We start from the raw sequence: 27,659 nt of genomic DNA, 5'->3' as shown, positions 1-27,659 counted from the left end.
AGCCCTACCCAAGCCTTGAGGTCTGAGGTCTGCACCAGACTTCTGACCTCTTGAGATGGAAGATAATACATTTGTGTTAAGTCACTAACCTCCTGGTAATGTTTTGGCAGAAATAACAAGTACAACACTGATTCCAGTCTATATTCCAGACACCTCCCCAAAGTGGGGAGGTTGTTTAAGTGCTTAAGGGAAGTCACAAAAATCCAAGAGAAACCCCAAGTGGAGGCTGTTCTTCCAGACACATCCTCGAAAGCTTATGAAATCAGGGGTCTTGGACAAAAGACCCAAGGGTTTGTTCTGCTCTGGACATGGGTTGTCAATGAACAGACTTTGCCAACAAGTGAACTGCAGAAAACACTTTATTTTTATTCTATGAACAATCACATTGCTTAGGTGGCTTCTTTTTTATTTTATAAACAAATACACTGGCTCAGATGACTTCATACAATATCAAAAGCAACTCACTTCGTGAAGCACATTTCTCTTATTTCCATGTAGGTGTAACAGGTTCCATCAGACAGAAGCCTTGGTTTTGAAGTACTGCCTTTAAAACATGTTCTCTTTAGAGCATCTCTTTCCTTCTCTCAACCGGCCACTCTCAAAAACTCATTTCTCTTTTGCATTTTGTTCCACATGTTTGCATTTTGTTCTACATGTTTGCATTCCATTCTACATGTTTTGCATTTTGTTCTACAAGTTTGCATTTTGCTCTACATGTTAAGAATAGTATATAAGTAAGATCCAAGGTAGATCCAAAGGGCTTTTGAGTATCAGCACAAAATGGGTAGCAACAGAACCCTTGGTGAAGAACAATCATCATTAACAACAGGAAGCTTTTTTCAAAGAATTTAAATTCTAATATTCATAGCTTCATAGCATCAAATATATCTTTCTAAAACCCTTACTAACAGATGAAGCCAAAGATGACTCATCTCACACAGATACATTCTCAGATAACCTCAAAGACCCTGACTTTGTTTTTTGGCAATAAAATCCTTGCTGAGCTTTCTCATCACATCCCCATGACTTATCCCTTCTGTCTCCTTCTTAACTTTTCTGTAATTCTCCTGTACATATTTGGCAAATGGCCTCACATGGGGCTGAATGGGGGTTCCATCCTTCCGAGTTAGTGGCAACAAGACCAGAGAACCTGTGCACTTGGCACACATGAAGCGGGTGGTATCCAATGATCTGCTGTAGCGCCCGACCCTAAGGAGGAAAGAGACACCACACAGCAAAGGAATCAGTTACTGGACCTCCACATCTTCTCAGAGCTGCTGGCCTTGGGTCCAAAGCCAGACGTTTTCTATGGAATCTCAGAAAGTGGGACACCAGGAAGGGGCTGTGGTCAGGCCAGCTCAAAGCAGAAGAGAATGGAGAAAGAAGACACAGAAAGGTGTAGAGAAGTTTTACTCCTCAAGTCAGATAGCCATGTACTTCCTGAAGAGCCATGTGGAGGCCAGAGTAAAAACATAATTGGAGAAAAGTCTAAGGAGAAGGGTCTTACCTGGATTTGCACTGAGTACACTCGTAATAAATCTTGTAGTTAATCTTGTAGTTATGGCAACGGGTGACCTTGGGCAACTCCGGGTGCACCATATTCGATTTTCGGGCATAATACCTCCACATGTCACCATGAGAATCACGGATGCCATCGAGCAGCCAGGAGGCTGCATGGCATACCTCATGGATCAAAGTGTCTCGGAGTCGGTCTTAGAAAAGGAATGGAAAGAAATCCTGAGCTTTAAACCAATTACCCCTGATCTGTTACCCAACCACCCCTAGACTCTCCACCCGGCCAGACCCATAAGCATAAGTGGGCAGGAAGAAACGTTATCTCCCCAGGATTCTGAAAGTGAAATTTCAACCTACTTCAACCCAACTTTGTTAGTGGCAGAAAGCCTCAGGTGAGCAAGTGCTTTCAGAAAAGCTCCAGTGTGCTCTTTTTGTGGGACACTGCTACAAATACATCCAGCTGAGACCCAGTCGCCACCCTCCAAGAACATCAATGGGGTTTGGTCAGGAGAAGCTCCATGGAAAAGCCAGGCAATTAACAATTGGCTGGATTGGCAAAATTATCAAGGCCTTTCTAGATGTGGTGGGAAAAGTGAGTCAAGGTTGGGATGAGGAAAGTGTGCAGTCTATTATCAAAGCCAGCGTGAAGAAAGGCTAGCTAAAGCACAAGTGGAGTAGTGAGAGACAACATTGGCCAATGGATGGGGGCAAAGTACAATGGCCTTGTAAGCCATACTCCAGGCATTGGCAAGCCTGAGGTTTCCTATCAGGAAATCACACATAGCAGGGAGAAAAATGAGGTGATAAGGATCCACAGCTGGGCAAAGGCAAAGATAGAGAAGGAATGATAATAGGAGAGTCATTATGAACATCCAGTGATAGGCTAGATATAGGGACCCTTGAACTTGTTACTGAGAGAATGGCGATAGTGCCGCCTGCAACGGGGAGCTGCAGAAAGTAAGTTAGGCCCGGCAGAAATATGGACAAACTAGACTCTCAGTGGTGGTGAGACATCCAATAATAATGTCCTCTAAGCAACACACAGTAGACCTGTCCACACAGGAGTGATAGGGAATGCTGTGATACAGGTGGCCAGAGAACACCACCACCCAAGAGTAACCCTTCAGGTGTGAGAAGGAAGCACGGCAGAGGAGCTACCCTACTCCCACCATCACCTGCAGAGTCACAGACTTTCAGAGAAATCCGAATCTTAGCATAACGCTGTCTCTTAGGGTATCGAAGCTTGCCAGTGGTGCATAAGCCAGCACTTCTCAGCATCTTTTTGCTCCAGTCAATGTCAATTTTCTCCGGCATCTGAGAACAAAAAGCAAACAAGAACAAGTCAAAAAGCAGTTCTAAGCAGACCAGAAAATATCAACTCAAGAGCTTTGCATATCTAACATTCTGGGGAGAATAAAATGTAAACTGAAGCCCAGGTAAAGACAAGATTGTTGCAAGAATATGAATGCAGAATCTCTGCTCCCTTGCATGGAGACAAAAAGTCAGAGGCAGCCAAGGAAAGAACAACACTTCTGCTGGGCTAGCAGACAGAGACCATGCATGAGAGCCATGAGGCATGACTAAAAATGCAACTCAGAATACTTAAGGTTCCACTCAACAGAGTCATCTGATGTAACACCACTGTCATCAGGAAGGGCTCCAAAAGTTGGGGAACCTTTAGAAAGAACTAAGAACTTTCCATACAGAAAGTTTTGTCACCAGAGAAATAAAGTCTGAAAAACCTAATGACCACAGGTCTCGCTGCCTCCAGATTCTCTCCGATCCAGTCCACACCCCCATGCTACTGACAAAACCATTTCTTTCAGCAGCCACTCCATGTTATATTATATTCCTGGGCAGTGTTGCCTACTGATTTCAACTTAAGTTCCCCCAACCTGATTCCCAAGACCCTCTAGTAACCAGGCCTACACCAGCTAACATGTATTGCTCACCATATCATATGCCCTGTTCTAGGTACTTCAGGGGGATTCACTTACCAGGCCTAAACAGTAATTCTGTGTAGTAGGCAGGAGGTACACTACTACTGCCCCCACTTTACAGATGAGCAAACAAAGGTTCAGTAACTTGCCCAAGGTCCCATAGCTCTTTCCTAGTATCCTTAACACAAACCCTCTCTTCCAGATAGTCAAGCCTCAACACTTGTCATCTCCCCAACCACTGCTGTTCTCTCCCCTTACCATCCTTCAAGACCCAAAACAAGTCTCAATCCCTCCAGGCAATCCTATTTCCCAACTGCTCAGGCTCTCAGTGATTTCTCCCTCTGCTGATCGCCTGTGGTAGTAACAGTCTGGACCATATACTATAACCCACAAAACATTCTGTTTCTTTCACATATGCATGTCTCATCTCCCCTCCCCATCTAAACTCACACTTCTCAAGGGCAGGAAATATACAGTTAGTACATCTGCACACCTCCCAGCACCCAAGAGAGCTGGGCATACAGCAAGTGTTCAATAGGTGCTTATTCATTGAATCTACCTTTTGATCAAAGACAGAGCTGTTAAGCAGACTGTAGATTTTCTGAATCAGTTCATCCTTATTTTGTTTGTAATTCTTTCCAGAATACCGCTTTAAGTTTTCAAGGCCATGAAAGAAACATCCAGGTATTTTGCACTGAGAATTCCTGTAAAAGTAAATTCAGCTGAGTTTTATAGAGCGAAAGAAATCAATAGAAGAAATGCATATATACAGGTCATGTCAAGAGAGACTTAGAAGACTCACTGGTCTCCCTTCCAGCTCCTGCTACGAGGGCATCTCCTATAAGGTTCCATTCATAGCCTTTTCCTCTTCATTCCCCACACACTGTCTGAGATGTGAAGCCCATGGATCCAACCCCAACAGGAGCGATCCCATACCTGGATCTGCCGTCTCCACCTCTCTCCTAAGATCTAGTTCTGAGTTTACAATTGCCCAGTGCAAATTTCCAACCAACTAACCTGAGTATGTCTCCAGCTACATGTGTTTAATTGTCCAACTTCTGTTATAACAGGCTGAAAACCTGAGACATTTTAAAATCCATTTTCTCCTTCACCCCATATTTAACTAGGCACAAAGACAGATCACTGTCTGCTTCACATCATCTCTTCCAGCCAGCCTCTCCTTTCCACCCTGTTGTCATCAACCTAGGTCAAGTTCCTGTCCTCTTCTCTATGCCTTGCTACTATAACATCCCACTGTGTTCCTTACCTACAGGCTCTTTTTCTTCTAATCCAACCACACACATACACCTTCAGATGAATTTTCCCAGGCCATGTTCCAGTGATGTCCCTCTTTGTGTGGCCTAACATTTAAGGCCCAGGTCAACCTGGTTCCAACCTCTATCTCCAGCTACCATTTCCACTCTGGCCAAAGTGAGCAACTTAAATGTTCCCAGGACATGGACTGACATTTTGCATAGTTCATTCATACCTTGGCAAAACCTACTTGTCCATGGCCTAGAATGGTCACACCTCCACTTCTCCGGAGACCCACCCTCTGTGGAGCGCTTCATCGTTTGCCAAGAATTTCTTTTTTACATCATAATATTTAATCCTCACACCATCCTCCAAAGAAGCTACTACTATTCTTACCATTTCCACTTGGCACATGACAAAACAAAAGTTCAGAAGTTAAATGACTTACCCAAAGTTCAGAGACACTGAATATACTGACCCAAATCTCATGGTCTTTCCATTAGACCACTATTACTATCCTATCTTTCAAGGCATAATTCAAATGCACAAAGAATAGTGCAAAAAAAAAAAAAAAGAATAGTGCAGAGCCCATAAAAAAACACACTTGTAATAACTATTTATTTAAACTGAAGCATTTTAATCTTGGCTTGGACAATCCACAAATCCAAAGAGATCAGCCCACAGAGCTGAAAAGATAAACCACTAGCAAACCCAGGAAGTGTTTCTGACTTAATAGAACTCCTGAAACGGAGATTTTGCCAAGACACTTGTTACCCCTTAAGTCACAAAATAAAACCCTATGAGAGGTGCCCGGGTTGCAGGTGGGGGAAAAGTACCAGACAAGACAAAGGCAGCTAAAGTAAGGATCTTTCACCCCAAAACCTGATATGGGTGACTAACATTTCTGCCTCCAACTATTTAGCTCTGAAAGCAAATCTGCATCAGAAAAGGTGGCAGATAAAAACCTAAACCCTCTACAGACCTCAGCAGAGAGCATGACCCTTGCATGTGTCTATGCTCATGTCAAGCAGCTTGTGACTTAGCAAGCCTTCACTTCAGTGGTGATGCCACTCTACTGCAGGCTGAGCATCTCCACATCAGAGGAACCAACAAGACCCCGGACGGGTACATCAGACACCAAAACCAGCCAGCAGCCTCCACAGGAACAATGCTGAGAACAGGAAGCCTACAGACTGAAACAGGAAGCAGCAAAGCAACAGTGAAAAGTCTAAACAGGCCAGCCCTCTTTGGATGAGGCAGAGGACAACGACACAAAGGAGTAGCTTCTTCCTTCATTCGTCACATTCTGTAGCAAAGCAACCTGGGACCTAGCCAAGACACATGTCTCTAGAAGCAAATCAGCTTAAATATGGATCTAAGAATCCAGAGAAGAAGCTTTGCTAAAAGGGGGCCCATCTAAGAAAGGGCAGGCCAAACTGAAGAGAAATGCAGAAACAGCCTCTCTACTCAAATCCAGTTTCTCTGTTGCCCTCACACCTGACATATCATTTTTCTTCTCCCCTTAAGATGCATTTATTGCCCTAAAATACAGGTAAAAAAAGAAACATACAGTCCTTCAAATATACCCCTTCTTTTGTAACATAATTCAGATGGAAGTATACATTATTCCTGAAGGCAAGTTAAAAAAAAAAAAGTATGTTCACTCTATCACATTTTTAAGAGAAAAAGTGAAGTTCCTGGAATCTAAGTGAGGAAATGCATTAATTTTTTTTGCTTCCTTCGAGCATTAACATGTCTTCGGTCTAAATGACCTGCTGTTTTCACTACCAATATAATATATAACAATATAATACCAGTATCAATATATATGTAATATATAGCTTAATAAATGTAAATGGACTACAAGCAATCCCTTTCACCCTAACATTTAAGATATAAAAATTAGCAAGACTATATAGGTAGTAAGAATAAGGGTTCATATAAAATAGATAATCAACAAGGATCTACTATACAACTCAGGGAACTATACTCAATATTATGTAATAACATCTAAGGGGAAAGAATCTGAAAATACACACACACACACACTGAACTGCTATGCTGTATACCTGAAACTGAGATGATATTGTAAATCAACTACACTTCAATTTAAAAAAATTTTTTTAAAGAGTAAGGGTTCATCTGAAACCCTGGAAGATAATCTTGACTGCCTCCCCCCAATTCCAATGGATGGGAACACATTCATTCTGCTTTCTCACCATTCCTATTGCCTTTGTTTTTAGTTCTGTGAAAAGTGATGGCCACAGGGCTGTATCTAGCCTGAAAAAAAAGGATCTTGTTTGGCTACACATCATTTAAACAATCTGAATTTAAAGACAAAGGAAATCTCAGAGGCCAGAGCTGCTGTGGGGGGTAAAAGCTCGTCTGCCCAGAACTGGTAGGTTCTATGTGGAACGCCCACACCAGCTCTGCTAGGGAGAGAGAAGAAGGGGTCACAGAGGTTCCTCCTCTCCCCACCTTCCTCCTGCTGCTGAGTCTATCCTCCCAATTCAGGGATATAAAACTTGTCCCATGCTGCCCACCAGACCTCTTCACCCCCTCAAAGACCCTCCCCAGTGACCAGTGAATGGCTTCAAGTGACAACTGTGCAGTCAATTCCTGAGCCACTGAACATGAGCAGTACATACCCACGCTTGGATTTTTCAAATTTCACTGTCTCGGGTTTCTTCTTTGAAGGCTTACGCTTCTTTCGTTCTTTAACAGCTGAAAAGATAAATAGTTCATCCATACCCTGAAAATTGTTACCAACTAGCAACTAACAGGAAGATAAACCCAGGAGAGAGGCCCCCACAGACAAGCCCAGAATAACATTTTAGTGTTGATAAAAACTAAAAAGGATAAACCAAAAGCTTCTCTCTGAAGCATGCATCCTGCTCTATTAGTTGGCAGGAAAGGTTTTACCTACATGAGTCACAGAGCTGCAGAAAGACTAAGTGGGGCAGGATTCTATCCTAGGCACTAAGGACTATTATGAAGCTACATGAATATACCACAGAAGGCTAGATTGTGGGGGCAACGGAGGCACAAGCAGTATAAGAAATGGTGCAGCAGAGCTCACACACTTGCTTTGAGAAGGGTGGTTCCCATCCTAGGCAGCACCCTTATCCAGTATGCAAGCCAAATTTTCTCTCCGTTGTCTAGTACCCACACTGCTAGTTGCTCTAACTAGAAATTCATGTATCAGTGGAAAATTCTTAGAGATGGGAATACCGGACCACTTGAACTGCCTTCTGAGAAATCTTCATGCAGGTCAAGAAGCAACAGTTAGAACTGGACATGGAACAAACTGGTTCCAAATCAGGCAAGGAGTACGTCAAGGCTGTATATTGTCACCCTGCTTATTTAACTTATATGCAGAGTACATCATGAGAAATGCCAGGCTGGATGAAGCACAAGCTGGAATCAAGACTGCCAGGAGAAATATCAATAACCTCAGATATGCCGATGACACCACCCTTATGGCACAAAGTGAAGAACTAAAGAGCCTCTTGATGAAGGTGAAAGAGGAGAGTATAAAAGTTGGCTTAAAACTCAACATTCAGAAAACTAAGATCATGGCATCCAGTCCCATCACTTCATGGCAAATAGATGGGGAAACAATGGAAACAGTGACAGACTATTTTTGGGGGCTCCAAAATCACTGCAGATGGTGACTGTAGCCATGAAATTAAGATGCCTCCTCCTTGGAGGAAAAGCTATGACCAACCTAGACAGCATACTAAAAAGCAGAGACATTACTTTGCCAACAAAGGTCTGTCTAGTCAAAGCTATGGTTTTTCCAGTAGTCATGTATGGATGTGAAAGTTGGACTATAAACAAAGCTGAGAACCAAAGAATTGGTGCTTTTGAACTGTGGTGTTTTTTTATTTTATTTTTTTTATTAGTTGGAGGCTAATTACAATATTGTAGTGAGTTTTGTCATACATTGACACGAATCAGCCATGGATTTACATGTGTTCCCCATCCCGATCCCCCCTCCTACCTCCCTCTCTGCCCGATCCCTCTGGGTCTTCCCAGTGCACCAGGTCCGAGCACTTGTCTCATGCATCCAACCTGGGCTGGTGATCTGTTTCACCCTAGATAATATACATGTTTCGATGCTGTTCTCTTGAAACATCCCACCCTCACCTTCTCCCACAGAGTTCAAAAGTCTGTTCTATACATCTGTGTCTCTTTTTCTGTTTTGCATATAGGGGTATCATTACCATCTTTCTAAATTCCATATATATGTGTTAGTATACTGTAATGGTCTTTATCTTTCTGGCTTACTTCACTCTGTATAATGGGCTCCAGTTGGAGAAGACTCTTGAAAGTCCCTTGGACTGCAAGGAGATCGAACCAGTCAATCCTAAAGGAAATCAGTCCTGAATATTCATTGAAGGACTGATGCTGAAGCTCCACTACTTTGGCCACCTGACATGAGGAACTGACTCATTGGCAAAGACCCTGATGCTGGGAAAAGACTGAAGGCAGGAGAAGGGGATGACAGAGGATGAGATGGTTGGATGACATCACCGACGTGCTGGACATGAGTTTGAGTAGGCTCCGGGAGTTGGTGATGGACAGGGAAGCCTGGCAAGCTGCAGTCCATAGGGTCGCAAAGAGTCGGACACGACTGAGCGACTAAACTGAACTCGCTAGAAATTCATGTATTTAGGAGGTAGTGCCCTTCGTTCATTTATCTAAAAAAGTTATTAAACATCTATTACATGTCAACTACCAGGCTAGACTTTGGGAGAGACTAAAAGATGAGTGAGAACCCTCTCACCAAGAGGCTCACTATTGGGACTTCTCTGGTGGTCCAGTGGTTAAGACTCTGTGCTTCCACTGCAGAAGGCATGGGTTTGATCTCTGGTCAGAGAATCAAGACCCCAGATGCTGCACAGTGCAGCTAAGAAAAAAGAAAAGAAGGCTCACCATCGACTAGGGGGACAGATTCATCAGAAAGATACTCAACACAGTTATGTAAGTTCTCTTACTACTGATGAAGTCTGGGAACTTTGGGAACCTGGGAGGGAGCAGCACCTCAGATTTATAGCTTCCTACAGCAAAGCAGCAATTAGGCCGGGGAGCATGAGGACAACAAGGCCATCCGTCCCCCTCCTCAGAAAGAGTCTTTTCACTGTGATGGCTGCCACCCTTGGCCACTAGAGAGCTGCTGAAACACGGCAGAGGGTTAATAAGCAAGACAGACTCTACAAGACAGACATATCTCGGGGAAAGAGCACAGCGAAACTGGCTGGCACACTTGTTGCACTAGGCTTAGTCAGTGGGACAGACACACTTGGTTTTGATTGGCTTACCAGGTGCCACAGTTATGTTTTTGGTTTTATATTTCCTTTTCCTTGGTTGTTCCACGACAGGCATAGGCTTTCCATTAGTTGGCAACTCTCTATCTAAAATCTCTGGTTTAGCTTTACGATCATTTGGCAGCTGGCGGCGATTCTTCAGAAGATTCTGCTTACCAGCTACAGAAGATAACTTGTGCTGGGTAACAGTAAACTCATCCTTCTTTTCCTTTTTTTTGACAATTTTGCCCTGATCACACGAACCATCTTTTGTCACCACAGGGTTCTCCAAATCATCATCTTCATCATCAAGGATAACTATTGGAGGCTCATTGGTCAGCTGCTTACTAGTGCCAGAAAGTTTCTTACTCTCATCTGAAATTCAAAATACAATCATGTATAAACATACTCCCCCAACCCTCACATCCCCCCTCAACTTCAGATTATTGAGCACAAATTAAACAAGCCAGGAACTGTGGTATAATGAATCATAGTTAAGAATCAGTTATTTTATTAGACTGTTTTCCCTCTGCTACTTTATTTTACTGAGAACAGTGACAGAAAAATAGCAATTCAAACCCAGAGTCAATTTTCAAATCATATTCTCTGAGTAGCACCACGGATGTGCTCAGGGGTTCCCACAGGTCTGAAACTTGTATGTTTTCACTGGACCAAAGCAAAACAAAAAAAGAAATGAGAATAATAAAGTGGGTTCTCCCTGCGAATCAAGCCTGGTTTCTATAACTTAAAGGAGTGTACTTTGAGATTATGTCATCATTAAACTTTTGGTGTTCTTTATTTTATGAAATTATGATGACAGATGATAGTTGGGAGTTTATTTCCATCATTAGACAAATTAAAAATTCGCAATCCTTTGTTATCCCCCAAAATTTCTTTCTTAAACTAGCCCAATAAGTCCAAAGCTCTCAGAACCACTGATGTGAAAATGAGGAGATAAGTTCTGATGCCAGCGCCAAGAGGCCCTGGGGACACCGGGATTGTCCCCAGCCTCATGGAGGACCCATCCCTTCATCTGGAAACAAGGGGGAGCATGCCTAAAACACAAGCTGTCTGCGTTGTTCTCAGAGTTCAGCATCTAGATTTCTAGGATTCTGGATGTAAAAAATATAATCACAGCACGAACAAGTTATAAAAATGTGTTTATGGTGCAAAAACTCTTTATCCTAAAATTCCATATTTGGGATAATATATTTTGAGTATAATCTATGATTTAAATTAATTATCAAAGAACTTAAAAAAAAACCTGAAGATATGCAGTAAGGAAAGAAAAAGCAGTGGGTGTTCCTATGGGAAAAAAGTCATCCTTCCTAGAAGATTTAAAGATTTCCCACATACAACTTAAATTCTAACAAGTAGGGACAAAAATGAACAAATTTATAAAAAAGAAACACTCACAGACCTAGAAAACAAACTTCTGGTTACAAAAGTGGAAAGAGGTGGGCGAGGGAGGAAAGCTAAATTAGGAGTTTGGGATTAATGTATACACACTGCACTGTGTAAAATGGATAACCAACAAAGACCTACTGTATATAGCACAGGGAACTATATTCAATGTCTTGTAATAAACTGAAATGGAAAATAATAGAAAAAAGGAATGTGTGTCTGTGTGTGCAACCTAAACACTTTGCTATGAAACTAACACACCTGAAACTGACACAATATTGTAAATCAACCAGATTTATGGATCTTCTGATTAAAGGAGTCAGCAACTGACTTTGGCTTTGTCATTCAGGCCCCTACTCTAAAGCTACTTCCCCTGGGGCTCTGTGTACATTGCAGAAGCTTGTCATGTTACACCCCCTACTCTGCACCTGGACCTCTGCCCTGCTCAGGCAATCCACCCAGAACTAGAGAGAAGGGAAAAAAAGAAATCAGATGGGACAGGTGATAAAACAGTAGGAGATGAGGGTTCCTAGCCACCTATCACTTCCCTGCTCTGATATCCCAGGTTAACTAGCAGAATCTGGCCAATGCTAGCTCGGGGGGTAGTTACCAAAGTAGCAGCCTGTATTTTTAAGGGTGTCAGTACTTTAAGCAGGTGCCTGTGTCTCTTGCCCTATGTCAGGTTCTAAGCAAATGGAGATCAGTAAAATACTATCCCAAAGGTTTAAGAAGCTCCTAGTCTTCCTCTGTCTCAAACCCACTGAACAGGTTCTGAATTGCAAGTAAAACTCCATACCTCCTGAAAGGTGATGAGGGCCTCTGAATTCAAAGAGGCAAGGATCTGTTATGGCAAATACACACTAAGAAAAACAGGACTCTAGAAAATAGAAAGAAGGTAGCAAAAGGCAAAGACAAACAGCTAGACAGAGAAAAACAAGCATACCCCTGAGAAGTCACTGCCAGCTAGCCTGTAAGCCTCACACGTCCTAATCTTTGCCAGGCTGGAAAGAATGAGTCCCTTCCTCCTCCCTGTCATCTACACACAGAGAGAGATGAAGAGTAGAAGGCAGAAGAGCAGGGCAACCTTCATGCTGCTCAAGGTGAGTTCCTAACTTCCTCTGCTCCAGCAACATAATAGGTAAGAACTCTACAGAGGGTGATGTCTGGGTTCTATGGCAGCAGGAACAGCTGCTGCTGTTAGGAAATTAACCAGGGAGTGCAGGGGACCCAGCCATATCCACATCCAGCACATACGAAGGAAAAACAGTGGTACTCGCTACGAAATGATTCAAAACAGAATGTTTGCCGACTCTCATCCTGAGATGACTGTGCCTGGTGAGGCTGCACTGCACAGCTCTTTCTCTTAGTTAGTAGTATACTTGCCTTTGCTACTTTTGTCATGTATCTTAAGTCTCTTTTTCTCAGGGAGGTAGTCATCATCAGAGCCTGAGTCAATCACCACGCAGCTGAGTGACCGGATAGAGAAAAACAAAAGCATGAAAGCAACATTCTTCTTTTCATGGCATTTTCTATTATACTTTTCTCCAGTGAGCAAAATCACTTGGAAATGATTTTGTTGGTTTCCCAAAGTAACTGTTCCCCTCCTCTGGAACTACTCAATCATTGTTCTTGATTTTCCATCTTTCCTGCCTTCCTACCAAACCTTTCCATCAGTCTGAATCCTTTCAAAGGGAGGAATCTGTCTAGTATTCAGAGTTGAAGTGGGCTGTCAGAGGGTATTTGTTAAAATGGTTTTGGTGTGAGGGGAAAATGATTAAGGAAGAGTCTAGTTAATTGCCATTTCTCTTTATCCACGTTGAGATCCCCCTACCACAGATGCAGAGAGGCAGCCTTGGCGGGGAGGTTTCTTCCAGGTGCTTCTCTTTGCAGCCCAAAGCCAGCACCACTTAAGTGAGCAGTATCCCTGTGACACCCAGAATGCGGGTGTTGTCGGCACACCTCTGGGACTGTCATTCTCAGCTGTCCCAGGTATTTGGGTCAGATGTTCCAGAAGGCTGAAATGCACCACCTTTATTTCCTACACAGTGTATAAGTGTGATATACCTTTATGATGAGAGAGAAAACTACTTAAAACGCTGCTAGAGAACTTGTCTGCCCCCGTTACAGACACAAATCTATTCATCCATTTCCTTCATATTCACCACTTTTAATCTGCCAAGTTTACAGAACTTTGCTCTCTTGTTGACCATTCATTCCATCCTTAAAATTCTTTTCTTGATTCCTGGGACACTATTTGATTTTGGTTCTCTTCTCACCTGTTTGCCCACTCCTTCTCACTCATTTCCCTTCCTTGCTCGTCCCCAGGTTTTTATCCACATCTCTTTCATGCCAAGCCAATTAATTCCTAAGGATTGGGTGAATATTACCTATCTACCAGCCCAACTTTGCTTCTGACTTCTGGCTCCATAGTGCCAATCTCCTACCTGGATGTCCTATGGGTAGGGTTAATTTTTAGTCAGTCTACACAGGTACAGCCTCATCAACTGTTTATTGGTGGTGTCTGTTTGAACCAGTCAGGCAGCCATCCTGACTAATCCCTGTCTGTATCTCTTGGTTGTTAAATGTTTTTAATATCAGCCCTGCCTATAGGCCCCTCAATCTCAGCATACCCAAAACTGAACACATCACCTTCTTCCCCAAATCCACCCTTCTGACAGTATCCCACAGATAGAAGGCCCCGGAACTGGACCAAGATCTGTGGGCACTCCAGGAAGACACCTCGAAATGGATTTTCTTTACATATTTGTTCAACATCTATCTGGTAGAGACAGGAAGAAACCAACTGAATATTCTTAAATTTATTTTCAATCAAGGGCTCTACAGCATATAATATTGAAAATCAGAATATTTCTAAGGATCTATGACATACCATTTAAAATGTAAATGGCAATGATGGAAATTCTGCATCTTTGTGGTGATGGTTACAGTACCTAGTCCATATACATACCATATACGTTTGTCAAAACTCATCAAACTGTATACCTAAAAAGGGTGAGTTTTTCTGTATGTAAACCATACCTCAATAGACCTAACTTCAAAAATATAAATAACAAAACTGATCATTTCCAATAGATAGCTTTATACAATGCATTATTCAGTTCTAGAATTTCAGCTGATTGCAACTGCTGACTTCACACATTGGTGTCAGGCTTGGTGGCTTGCATGCTGCAAAAATAATCAACAGAGATAAATCAGAACTAGCCAGAAAAACATTTTCCCACTTGACAGCATTATTTCGTCTTAGTGTGGGAAACAGAAATGACCAATTCACATTCCTACAGGATTCAAGGAGCTGATATGGAAACCAGTTATTTCAGATTCATTCCAGTAAATTTAGCACCTCCTACAGTTTGGCACCTGGGCAACACCCCTTAGTGTAGCAGAGGACTCCTAAATAGGAAAAGTAGTAGATAATGCTGACAGATTATGGCCAATTCACATAGGACTTTAACTCCTAGGCTTACCTATTTGATTTCCCTTAGACAGACAATTTGAATAGAAAATTAATATGATCAAAGCAGTGTCTCAGGAGATTAATCTGGAAGTGGAATACAGACTGAATCAGAGGAGGAATAAATCAGGGTAAGGAGCCCACTTAAGAAGCTCTTGCATGAATACAAGGGTAAAAACTGATTAAAGGCCTTATTTAGTCTTTAGTAGTGGAGACTAGAAGTTAAGAGATGGTTCAAAGAGACATTATAAAGAAAGAAACTGACTAATTAGTGATAAGGAGTCTAGTATTTTGAACCCAGTTGTGAGGGTTCCAACACCCATTATAACCCTGAACATAGGATTCAGAGAGAAAATGTGATGTTTATTCTGAAATCATTTTACCCAAACATTATTCCTTTAAAGAAGTCAACTTTCACCAATTCTCCTACCCACCTGATGTTCTCCTTCTTCATGCTCACTCCAGTTATAACTGAATCAGAGAAAGAAAGAGGGCATTAGAAAGCATGTGAAGCATGGTCAAATCTGATTACCTATGTCTTCAACTCCCTAAAACCAAAGTCCATAAATTAGACTTGGTTAAAATTTATGGTGGACTCTTAAGTCATCTCCCATGAGAGACAGAGAGGAGATAAAAGTAAGGAGATCTATAATGAAAAAAAGGACAGGAAGCAAATTGGAAAAGAAGCACAGAGGACATCCTCTGCTCCTCACAGTAGGGAAATAAACTTAGTTTCACCAATCTAGACAGCCCTAGAGGAAACAAAGCTAGAACAGCTTATACCAAATGTCCAAAATCACATTTCAGTCATCTCTACGAAGACATGGCTAAATTACGCTTTAGATTGTAAATTACTGCTTTGAGGAGACTCTACTTACAGCAGTCAAGATCTTCATCACTGCCTGAGTCCACAGTAATAACAGAACTGCAAAATAAAATACATTCTGTTTTAAAGGAAAGCTACTAACAATATTAGCAACCAAATGTCAAAAATCTCATATGAAAGGAACCACCAATCTGAGTTTCTGAAACGTAAAAAGGCTTTAAGGGCTTATGAAATGAAGATCATAATAGTGGAAGAGAAGAAAAATTAGAAGCCACAAGCTGCTCAAAGCCGCTGTGTGCTCTACTGCACAAAGTCAGGGGAAAAATGTTAGTTGAGTATCATTAGCTATCAGGGAGAAGCCTGTTTTCTGCCCAGTGGTATATTTCTATTTAAAGATACGAGGACTCCCCTGGTGATCCAGTGGTTAAGACTCCACATTCCAATGCACAGGGAGCAAGTTCAAATCCTGATTGGGGAACTAAGCCCACATGCTATGAGGTATGGCCAAAAAGTAAAAAATAAAGTTAAAAATAAAAATAAAGATATGAAAGTAAATTCCAAGAAAGGGACCACAGCGAAAAGGATTTGAGGATACAGAGATTAGTTAAAAATCAAAAGGGCAAAAGAACAAGGGGGACACTTTTGGGGCTTTGCTGCTTGAAGAGGATCTACTGATTGGGATTGCTATCTGAGTAAATGCACAAATGCTGAAGCGCATTTCTTGGGGGAGAAAAACAGAGGGTGACTTCAAGCCTGCAACTGCTCCCTGTGGTGAACCATGGCATTGGGTCCGTTGCTTCCCTGCCTCACAATTTGCCATAGGCCCTAGCACTCATTCTATCCCAGCTAGCAGCAGGCTGCTTGGCTGGTTGTTCAAGCTTCATATTACAGTCAGCTCTCTGTATTGAAGGGTTCCACATCTGCTGATTCAATCAACCTCAGACAGAAAACACTCAGAAAAAAAATATGCCAGCAAGTTCCAAAAAGCAAAACTTGAATATGCTACGTGATGGCAATTATTTACATAGCATTTACATCATTGTAGGTATTATAAGTTATCTAGAGATGATTTAAAGTGTATGGGAGGATGTGCATACATCATATACAAGTATCACACAGTTTTATGTAAGAGACTTAAGCATTCAAGCATTTTGGTATCCAAGAGGAATCCTGGAAGCAATCCCCACCCCACCCCAGATCCTGAGGGACAACTGGACTATCTGAGGTGACACCAAAGCACATTCCATCTGGGGGTCCTTTAGCTCACCAGATAGCAAGTGACTGGACATCCCCTAAATTAGCCACTCATGATGATTCAGAGAGTCTCAAAATCCAGCTCAGAAAAGCCATACTGGAGCCAGGTTCCAATTCTAGGACCTACTCATGGGTAATCTTATCATGAACTATTGTGACATACAGCTAACAGAGGAAAGTAAAGTGCTGAAGAAATTGGGCATCATAGCTCTAAGGTTTAACATATATTTATATTGCTTTACATATTTATTAGGTTTTACAAAATATTTATAAGGTTTTACATATAAAAATCAGCCTTAACCACTTCTTGTAGACTTTTATTTTGGCCTTGAGATTGATTACTGGACTGATTATATACCTTTTAAACACACATGTTGGCTCACTCCCTTGATTAAGTTTTCTATTCATTTATTGGTCATTGTACACTGGACTTATTCAATAGTAGGCTTCAAGTCATTTTTGTTCAATCAAGAATGAAATCTCTTGGTTTCCTAGGTATGGGTCAAAACATGACTTTGGTTATATGAAATCTATTATCAATATACATCACTACATATAAACTAAAATGTGATTCATACATCATCTATCTTTTCACACACTGCTGTGTTACACACACACACACACACACACACACACACACGCGTGCATTTTCTTTAGAGGTCAAACAAAAGGAATCAGGGATCAGAAACAGGATACAAAAAGTTATACAACAGAGTTGCACTCTAATCCCCAAAGAGAAAACATTGAATTCTGGGTTGGCAGGTAACCACACAGGAAAAGTAAAAAGGTTTAAGGACAGCACTAAGGAAGAAATAGGTGGTCAAAAAAGTAGAATGTAGTACCTTTTTCAAGTAAAATTTATGACCAGGCGTACAAGTCCCTAAGAAAGTGTTTCAAGACTCATGTCACTATATTAGAAAATATATGCACCTAAGAAAAGCCATTTGGCTTACCCAGAACTCTACCATGGAAGGACTAAGAAATCGTATTAGAAGGCTTTGAAGATATATCAAATAAAAGCCCTTGAAAACTTTTAAGTACCCAGAGATCTTCCCTTTAAAACTGAAGCCATAAACCATATAGATTATGCTTTCCTATAACTACAGAAAAAGATATAAAAGAATCAATAAAGTTATTAATAATTATTACTTCAAAAGAATGGGAGGGTGTGTACATGTGAGATGGACTTTCACTTTTTACTTTAGATGTTTCTGTATTGTTCATTTTTAACATGGGCCTGTATTCTACTGGTAATTTCTGAAACAATAAATATGGAATAATTAAATAGGATGGGTACATCTATGGTTCATTCATTCCTGCATGCTTATTGTGTGGTAGTCATAACAAAACAAGGAATCTTGTGCTTAAAAAAAAAAAAAAACTACTCAGTGAGCACCAGAGAGTATGAATTAGGCTTTGATTGCTCAGTGAAAACCAGTACCCCACTCTTTGTATTATGTATCTCAGTAGCATTTCTGCCGTCAGACTGCCAAAAGCTCCTCAACGACCTTGTCCCATAAATCACTGGGAAAATAAGAGGCAATCATGCAGGAACACCCTCATCCGCCCACCAACAAATCTACTGACCTGTCTGTAACTATAACCGACTCTGCCTTAACAAGGAATGCAGTGTCCCCTCCACTATCTAAGGCCATACCCTCCCTTATTCCTTGGATCTCTCCCCTGCAGCCTTCTCAAGGAATTGCTTCCTGCCATCTTCGATGCTGTGCTGCAGGACTGACTCCTCTCTCCTGGGTCATTCATCCTACTATCCCTAGACCCCATGTCCTCCAATCTTGTATTTCTAGCCTTGAACTCTCCACTGAACTCTACCTATGTGACATCTTGGATATTTACTAAGTATTTAAAGTGTGACATGGCCAACACAAATTTTTTTTCATTTTGTACTTTCATTCTGTTCCTTTACAGTCTTACTCATCTCAGTCAATTGCACTACCATCCAACCAGTAACGCAACCAAAAAATTTAGGAGTCATCCTTGATTTTGCTCTCTTACCTCTCATGTCCAATCCATCAGCAAGACCTATTGGCTCTACTTCTAGAGTGTATTTCACCTAATCTAATACATTATTATAAGTACCTCTAAGAAAGGAAAAAACACTACCAAATGCTATCAAATGTATGAAGCATCCCAGCCTCAGAAATGTTAAGATGTGGGGAAAGTCTCTGAACTGAGCGATAATATATTCTATACCTACCCGAATCTCTCCAACTTCACTATAACCACCCTACTCTAAACCATCATTACCGCTCACCTAGATTTCTGTAAATCAAACCTGGGCCTCAGTTGTAAAAGAACCATTTATCTCAGAGGGCTACTATGAAAATTAAACAAGATCCTATAGGGTCATGTACTTCACAGCATTTATCACACTATACTGTTTATTGCCTATTTACATGCGTCTATCTCCCATTTCAGACAGTAACCTGTACACGGATCTCGAAGTGTGTCTGTTTCATACTGTTAAGTACAATGTCAGTACTCAATAAATATTTGCTGAATAAACGAATGAATCTCAAAAAGTGGTTCCAAGGATCCCTTTCATTATTTTCCACCCTCCCACCCACATCCCCATTGAATCTCATTTTTAAAGGATTTTTTGTCTATTAGATCTCATTAAGTAATATTTTTTCCACTTAAAAATTTAATTACATATATGAAAACTCAACCCTTAGAATAGAAGAAAATAATAGCAAATGAAATAACAAAGGATTAATTTCCAAAATATACAAGAAGCTTATGCAACTCAATAACAGAAAAACAAACAACCCAATCAAAAAGTGGAGGGGAAAAGTGGGGAAAAGACCTAAACAGACATTTCTCCAAAGAATACATACAGATGGCTAGTAAACACACAAAAAGATGCTCAACATCATGAGAAATACAAATCAAAACTATAATGAGATATCACCTCACACAGGTCAGAATGGCCATCATCAAATAATCTACAAACAATAAATGCTGGAGAGGGCATGGAGAAAAGGGAATCCTCTTGCACTGTTGGTGGGAACGTAAATTGATACAGCCACTATGGAAAACAGTATGGAGATTCCATAAAAAAACTAGGAATAAAATCACCATAATGACCCAGCAATCCCACTACTAGGCATATACCCTGAGGAAACCAAAATTGAAAAAGACACATGTACTCCAGTGTTCATTGTAGCACTATTTACAATAGCTAGGACATGGAAGCAACCTAGATGTCCATCAACGGATGAATGGATTAAGAAGCTGTGATAAGTGCTCGCTTCAGCAGCACATATACTAAAACTGGAACTATACAGAGAAGATTAGCATGGCCCCTGCGCAAGGATGACACGCAAATTCGTGAAGCGTTCCATATTTTTGGCTGACTCATGTCAATGTATGACAAAAACCACTACAATATTGTAAAGTAATTAGCCTCCAACTAATAAAAATAAATGGAAAAAAAAGAAGCTGTGGTAAGTATATACAATGGAATATTACTCAGCCATAAAATAGATCACATTTCAGTCAGTGCTAATTAGGTGGATGAACCTATTATATATTATACAGAGTGAAGTAAGTCAGAAAAACAAATTATCATATATTAACATATATATGGAATCAAGAAAAACAGTATTGATGAACCTATTTGCAGGGTAGCAATGGAGACGCAGACACAGAGAACAGACTCATGGACATGGGGGAAGGATAGGAAGGAGAGGGTGAGACATATACACTAACAAATATAAACTAGATAGCCAGTGGGAATTTGCTGTGTGACTCAGGGGACTCAAATTGAGGCTCTGTGACAACTTTAGGGGTGGGAGGCTCAAGAGGGAGGGGACATATGTATACCTATGGCTGATTCATGCTGATGTATTGCAAAAACCAACACAATATTGTAACTATCCTTCAATTAAAAATAAATAAATTTTTAAAGGGGGAGCCTTTTAAAATATCTATGCAATACTGTCTCAATGATTTATCAATAAAAAAAATTTTCCCAAATAAAAAAAATTACACATATATGCCCATCTATGAGACACCCCAAAGTACAGAGTCAGCCTAAAGCAAAAATAAACAACTAACAATATCACCTGCATTAATGAAAATAGTGCCCAGATACTGAGACATAATGGTCCTAACTTGCAGCGAGGGCAGGTGGAGAGCCTGGCAGGTTGCTGTCCAGCCAACCAAGTGCCCTGGGAATTCCCTATTTGGGGCATGTGACTGAGGGTCATGGAGAGAGCTGGGACTCTACCTTGTGCATTTTTGATCTCACACACACACACACACACATTACTTTGATTCTTTAGTTGAACGCCACAACTAGCATCTTTGTGCATTTAATTACTTTCATAAATTGGATTTTTCTAGGATTGATTTCCAGAAGTCAAATTACTCGGTCTAAAGTAGGACCAATTTTACAGCTCTAGGTACATTTCCTTATTTGTTTCCAAAGGGTTGTACTAGTTTACGGTGTCAGGAATATTACTATATTAAGATTAAATATTTAAAATTTGCTAATTTAAGCAGTAAATAACTTTAAATTAGCATTTCTATTACTTCTTAAGATGTTTCCAAATGTTTGTTTGCTGCATTCTTTTATTAATCCTCCCCATTTTAATGGCTATCAAGAAAAAATGTTTACCAGACAGTTTTGTGACTGATAAAATACACTGAAAAGAGGAGTAGAGGAACACTTTGTCCCTGTTCTTCCAAGAGTCCCACTTCCCAGAGATAAATGTTTCTTATTCTTTTAGAGAATTCTCAAGCATAAGCACATACCCCTACAAGTCAAGTGCACAAAGCTTTTTTTCTTATAAATAGTATTATGCTTTATGAATTATTCTGCAGCTTACAGTTTTTGACTTTATAGATCTTAGTACTTCTACTATCAGCATATATAGCTCTTATCACTTTTTTTTGGATGATCCATAATTTATTTCAAGTACACCCTTAGGATATATAAACTCAAAAAAACAAAAGGATATATAAACTCCTTCCAAATTTGTGTTATTACAAACAATGCTGCAGTAAACATCCTTGTATGTATTTCTCAGTTCACTAGCAATTAATCATACATCCTTCGTTCACAGAACTGAACAAAGACCAAAACAATCTATGTGTGTTTGTATGTGATCCAATGAGCAGGAGTTACAGGGAGAAGGGACATGGGAGAAGTAGGGGGAAGGAGTCAAGAGAAAGTTGAGAGTGAACTACAAAAAGATACAACCACTTGTTTTTAAAAAGAAAGAAAAAGTCCTTGTAGTTGAATTACTGGCTCAAATGACATGGACATTTAAAATTTTCATATTGCCAGACTGTACTCCAAAAAGGTTGTACCAATTTACAGTCCCACCATGACTGCATGAAATTTCCCTACGGATTTGCCAACACTGGGTATTATTAAAATTTTTAAAATCTTTGCTAATCTGATACATGAAAAATGGTAACTTGTTTAAAATTCTTCCTTTAAATAATAAAATTAAAATTTGAATAAATTTTAATGTCTATAGGCCATTTGTATTTTTCCCCCTAGAACTACCTTCTAAAACTTTTGCCCATTTTCTCTTCATTCACCTTTTAATTGTTGCTTTTATTTATTTATTTTTTGGCCACGCCACATGGCTTGTGAGATCTCAGTTCCCCAGTCAGGGAATGAACCAAGGCCACCAGAGTGAAAGCCTAGAATCCTAACCACGAGGCCACCAGGGAACTCCCTAATTGTTACTTTTTAATTTGTAGACTAAGGAAGATGGCCTTTTATTATAAGTAATACAAATATTTTTTCAGTTTCTTGTTCATTTTTATGTTTTTGTTAAGATATTAAATTTAGAAAGATATTCCTCACTTCAAAGTTATTATAAAATCCAGCTATATTTTCTAGCATTTTTAATGATTTCACTTCTAATTTTAAAGTATTTTATCCATGTGTATAATTTATTTTGCTATAAGGAGTGATGAGGTAAGAATCCAATTCTTGCTGTTTTCCAAATGGTCAACCAGTTATCTTCAAATTATTTGTCAGTGAATCTATCTTTTCCCCACTGATTTGAAATGTCTTTTTTTTTCCATCATGAACTAAATTTTCATATGCATTTGGGTCAATTTCTAGACTCTCTATTCTATGGTTTCTACTTTCTTCCACACCATACACTTACCTGTATGCTTATCTTAGCTGGAAAGGAGAAAAAGAGAGCAGCCTTTCAGGAGAATGAAGACTTAAGAGATGAGACAACTATTTTAAAATACCTATCATGGAGAAGAAAAATACTTCATCTATGCACCTATAGAGGGGAGTACTGAGAACAATGGGGTGTGAATAACAAAAAGACAGACTTGATGGTCATCAGAATGACGAGCTTTCTAGAAATTATGTTCAACAATGCATTAAGTTGTTTCATGGAGTTGTATACTCCTGGCCACTAAAAGAGCTGTTATATAGAGGTTTCATGCATCAGATAGGAGGCTGGACTCCCATGATTCTAAGATCTCTTTTCACAATTCTCATTTTATGACTAACCAAATTATACATTCTGTAGACTCTAAAAGACATAAAGGTATATATTTTTTTAAGGATTTATGCCATAAGTTTATTTACAAACGTATCTAGGATGCTGAGTTCAAGGGTTTGATCCTTTTAAGAGACTGCACCTCTTAATATGTTCCTTTTCCTATCTGCCTCATGGGTTACTTTTTAAGCAGTTGGTGTCTCACTATAAAGAAAGGTGCAGCAAATCCAGACCCAAAGAACAAAGTCATCATAGCTAGTAACCTCCACTTGTTTTCCACTGAAAATGGTATATTCTTCCCTGGACCCTCCTCGTAGTGGCTCCGACGAACCACAGAGGTTGTGAACCTCCGGATGCTCTGTCCCAACACAGCGCTGTTGGAAGCTCTACAAAAGATTGAGACTGAAGGCAGAAGAAATGGCGGCAGCAAAACGCACGCTGCTTCCTCATGACCTTGTTCCCCCAACTGTAAAGGTATATTTTTTGAGAAAATCGGTTTGACAACAGAGTAGGACTAAACTAAGAGAAAACAATTTTTTCAAATCTCACCATTTATCATCCTCCGTCTTCAAACTGCCAGCCCCTTCTTTGGACTTGTCCATGTCTGTTAAGAAACCAAAGCCAATTAGATGTTTCTACACTCTGCATTTACCTTTGAGCAGCTTCTTCACTGTAAGTTAAAACCAAAACTTCACTCCATGAAATGATAAGTATTTAAATTTGTTTATTGTCGACTTTTCTCCCACATTGCCCCACCAAGATTCTTTGGAGGTCAGTCAGATGTCCAAAGCACATGGGGGCTCCTGATGTTGTCACCTCAACTGCCACCTATTACAGAAATAGGCGAGGGCAATCATTCATCAGTCTCCAGATCAATTTTCTCCCCGTTATATGGCTTTAGCATGCACTACTTGGTCCCTGGCCCAATGCTCTTTCATCCTTAAATGTATTTCTAACCCACACACACATCACCACCCTCTCTTCCCTCTCCCCACATCTTCGTTTCACCTAATCTACCTCACACCCCAAGAAAGTCTTCCATCAGGCTTTCACACCCCCCACCCACCCTTTACTACCTCCCTACTTCTGCTCAGAGCTAGTCTTACATAGACCAGGCCACACATCCCCACACACCTCAATCCAACTCACAAACTCCCCAACCCCCTCCTCCCACAAGGGATCAGGTCACCCTCCCCCACACCTCCATCTTCCTACTCTCATCTTCTCCCTCATCAGGCACTCATCAGGCCTCGAACCCTATGTTCAAACATCACACTCCGCATCGAGCCTCCTCTCCCCCTCATTTGCCTCCCTCTCCTGCCACCTTTGCACCAATCAAGCCTAGACGACTCCTCCTCCCTCCAGTCTTTAACCAGGAAGTCCTTAACACCTCCACTTCATCTCACGCACACTTCCCCCTCCACTTGTTTCTGCCTCTCCTCCCCAGGAGGTCTTTACACAAACAGTCCTAGACCCTTCTCCCGCTGCTGCCTGGAGCCAGCCTTGCACCAATCAGGCCTCATCTTCCACCTCCTCTCACCCAGGGGCCTAGATCCCTCCCCCCATCTCACCTCCCAGCAGTGAGTCTTGCACCAGTCGGGACTCGACTCCTCCATCCCCCCTCCTCCGGCACCTGCCTCTCACCCCTAGCTGATCAGGCATCGACCCCCCCTGCCTCCCTCCCCAACCTTACCCCACCCCTCCCCCACCCCTCCCCCACCCTACCCGCAGGCACGCACATGCACCCCTACCCAGCCGCCACCTGCCCCTACCTCCATACTCCAACCTTCAGCCAGCCAGCCTTCCGCCCCGCTACAGCTGCATGCCACCTCCAAGGCCTCTATTTCCTTATGCCTCAAACTGGTATATCTGCTTGCCCATCCTCCATCTTTAGCGGAGTTAATATCACTAAAACATGCACAAAAATTCCTTCTTCCAAAAGTATTCGGTGCAAACAGGCAAAATATTTTGCCAAAACCTCAGTCTCAAAATTCACGGACAAAAAAAAAAAAAAAAAAGATTCACGGACAATCAGGTCCAGGTCTTATGGTGGTACTCACTTTAAGTCTGCTTAACCTCAACAAGTTTCAACATTTGCTCTCGCTTCAGTACCCTCCGTTCATCTACTTGCTTCTGCAGCCTCTGGCCTGGTCAATCGCTGCTCTCCTCAGACAAGTGGATGGTGTGCAAGGTCCCGAGCAACTGTAATGGACGCCAAGCGCAAGCCCTTTTATAGAGCCCAGGCTCAGCGACGTAGGAGCTGACGTATTCCCGCCCTCCCTGTACCCACCTATCAGTGTGTTCACCAGGCAGATTCAAACTTTGTGGCTATGAAACTTGGCGCCTTCGAACAGTGCTTCCGGAATCACGTCAATCACTTCCACAGTGCATGCGCCATTTCACACAGAGCACGTAGTTTAGCGATCCTTCATTTTGGGGGGCGACAGCGAAAAACCGAGCCAAATCCTCCGAAACAAAGTTTCATCATTTGCAAGGACTTGGATAAGCGAGCTCCCCCCTGTTCCTTGCTTGAATTGCCCAAGCCTCTAGGTTCCTTTGCCTCCCCTGATCACGCAGGAAAGTTGAGGGATGGGGGCGTGGGGGCGTGGGCATGGGCGTGGGCGCGGGGGCGGGGGCCAAACCTAGATAAAAGTGAAGCAGCAACCTGAAAGTGTCTGGCAACACTGAACAGTGATGCCCGCTTCCAGAACCCCCCGAATTCTGCAGATAAAGAAGAGTTAACTTGAAGCTTTTTGGCACCCACTCCTGACACCAAGAAAAACAAACTGGGGTAGATTAAAAAAAAAAAAAAAACACAGAGGTAGGCAAATGCCTTCTATATTGTGCCTGATTCTCTGACAAATACGCATACATCTCATAATTAAGCATTTGGCCCACAGAATACAAATAAAACATCCTTGCATTTAAAAATATTAATAACAATGAGTTTATCTCATGCTAGACACTGTTCCAGATATTTTATTTGGATTTAATCCTTACAGACACTTTAAAAAAGCAATGTTAGTACTCATTTTATAGCAATCAGTGGCTAAAAAGTGGCAGGGAGCTAGAATTCAAATTCCAGTAGCACTAATTTAGTCTTAAGCACCAAACTACCTATCTACATATATAAAGGTACTTTCTGAGTTGATAAGAAATTGGGTTAAAAAAGGTTTATCATTATAACCTTATCTCTTACAAGAAACTTTCAATTTACCTCTATACGCTGCTTCCATAAAATGAGGCTTACATAACTGTGTGCCTCAGAGGTTTGGGAAAAGAATCTGAACATTAGCTGCAGTTAATATTAAAAGGCATGTGCTTCAGGGAATTCTACTTAATGCACTGTGGTGACCTAAATGGAGAGGAAATCCAAAAAAGGGGATAACATGCATCTGGATGGTTGATTCACTTTGCTGCTTGGCAGAAATTAATAACACATTAATAACACAACATTGTAAAGCAACTATACTACAATAAAAATTAATTTAAAAAAAAGAACATGTGCATCAAGTAAAGACTGGATTTAGGACTGGAATCAAACGGTAAGTTACACAAGTTTATTGAAGGTACACAAGAAACTCCTTTAGACTGGAGGCAGAAGGAGCTGAAGCAGACTGAAAATAACTGATGCAGATTCTGATAAATAGTCAAGTGGGTGGTGGTAAGTATTTATGACCAAGTTACTGGACACCTTTCTTGTTCCATCTTCCAAGAAACAAGCACCAACCAACATTAGGGCTTTGAGGGTTACAGTCCACAGAACTTAGGAGGTAAAGCACCAGATATTTTATTGGAAACAAATTCTTATTTATATCTCTGTGAAAACAGGCACCTGAACAGCCTGTTCTGGTCCCTGGTACATGGATATCCTCCTCCCTCATACCTGTGGTTGAGTTCAATCACCATACAAAGTGGGAAGGAACAGTCCACATAAAGAATGAGACTACAGGGGTAGATGAAGAACCCAGAATGATTATAAGCTAAACAGGAACAAGCACAAGTGAGTGTGCTGGGAGTCTCAGGCGTTCTCAAGTCTTAATAGATTATACACCAACCTGACCCATGCTCCACCACACCTGGCTGAGAAAACTAAATAATTCTTACTGTCATGGGTGCACTATAAGGAAATTTGGTCCTGTTGTTTGGAACTTTGAAATATAGATTTCATCACTGGAG

At 41.1% G+C, this 27,659-nt stretch overlaps 1 protein-coding gene, 1 non-coding gene and 1 pseudogene across 6 annotated transcripts; 1 reads left to right on the top strand and 2 right to left on the bottom strand.

The window, feature by feature from the left end:
* Positions 1 to 341: 341 nt before the first annotated feature.
* GCNA (germ cell nuclear acidic peptidase) lies at positions 342 to 27,659 on the bottom strand. Of its 5 annotated transcripts, XM_020882947.2 has the most exons (12): positions 25,771 to 27,659; positions 25,541 to 25,682; positions 24,030 to 24,084; positions 15,773 to 15,819; positions 15,329 to 15,365; positions 12,806 to 12,888; positions 10,034 to 10,393; positions 7,358 to 7,433; positions 4,015 to 4,159; positions 2,691 to 2,829; positions 1,508 to 1,712; positions 342 to 1,209 (listed from the first exon to the last, which is right to left on the bottom strand). In XM_020882947.2, exons 3-12 carry the CDS (start codon positions 24,080 to 24,082, stop codon positions 960 to 962), a joined length of 1,395 nt encoding a protein of 464 aa, XP_020738606.1. In that variant the 5' UTR covers positions 24,083 to 24,084; positions 25,541 to 25,682; positions 25,771 to 27,659; the 3' UTR covers positions 342 to 959. The 5 variants fall into 5 exon arrangements, with proteins under 5 accessions (XP_020738606.1, XP_020738605.1, XP_020738607.1 ...); XM_020882946.2 differs by lacking the exon at positions 25,771 to 27,659 and having other exon boundaries at positions 25,541 to 25,750; XM_020882948.2 differs by lacking the exons at positions 25,541 to 25,682; positions 25,771 to 27,659 and adding an exon at positions 25,253 to 25,488.
* On the top strand, positions 20,239 to 20,345 carry LOC139033211 (U6 spliceosomal RNA). The gene has a single exon (XR_011485834.1). It is a non-coding gene; the product is annotated as a U6 spliceosomal RNA (small nuclear RNA).
* Positions 23,536 to 23,985, bottom strand: LOC110130746 (cytochrome c oxidase subunit 7C, mitochondrial pseudogene; annotated as a pseudogene).

Source organism: Odocoileus virginianus, chromosome X, assembly GCF_023699985.2.
Source record: "Odocoileus virginianus isolate 20LAN1187 ecotype Illinois chromosome X, Ovbor_1.2, whole genome shotgun sequence".
Taxonomy (NCBI): domain Eukaryota; kingdom Metazoa; phylum Chordata; class Mammalia; order Artiodactyla; family Cervidae; genus Odocoileus; species Odocoileus virginianus.
Note: the sequence above shows the minus strand (reverse complement) of the source record. Positions and strands in the feature narration are given on the sequence as shown.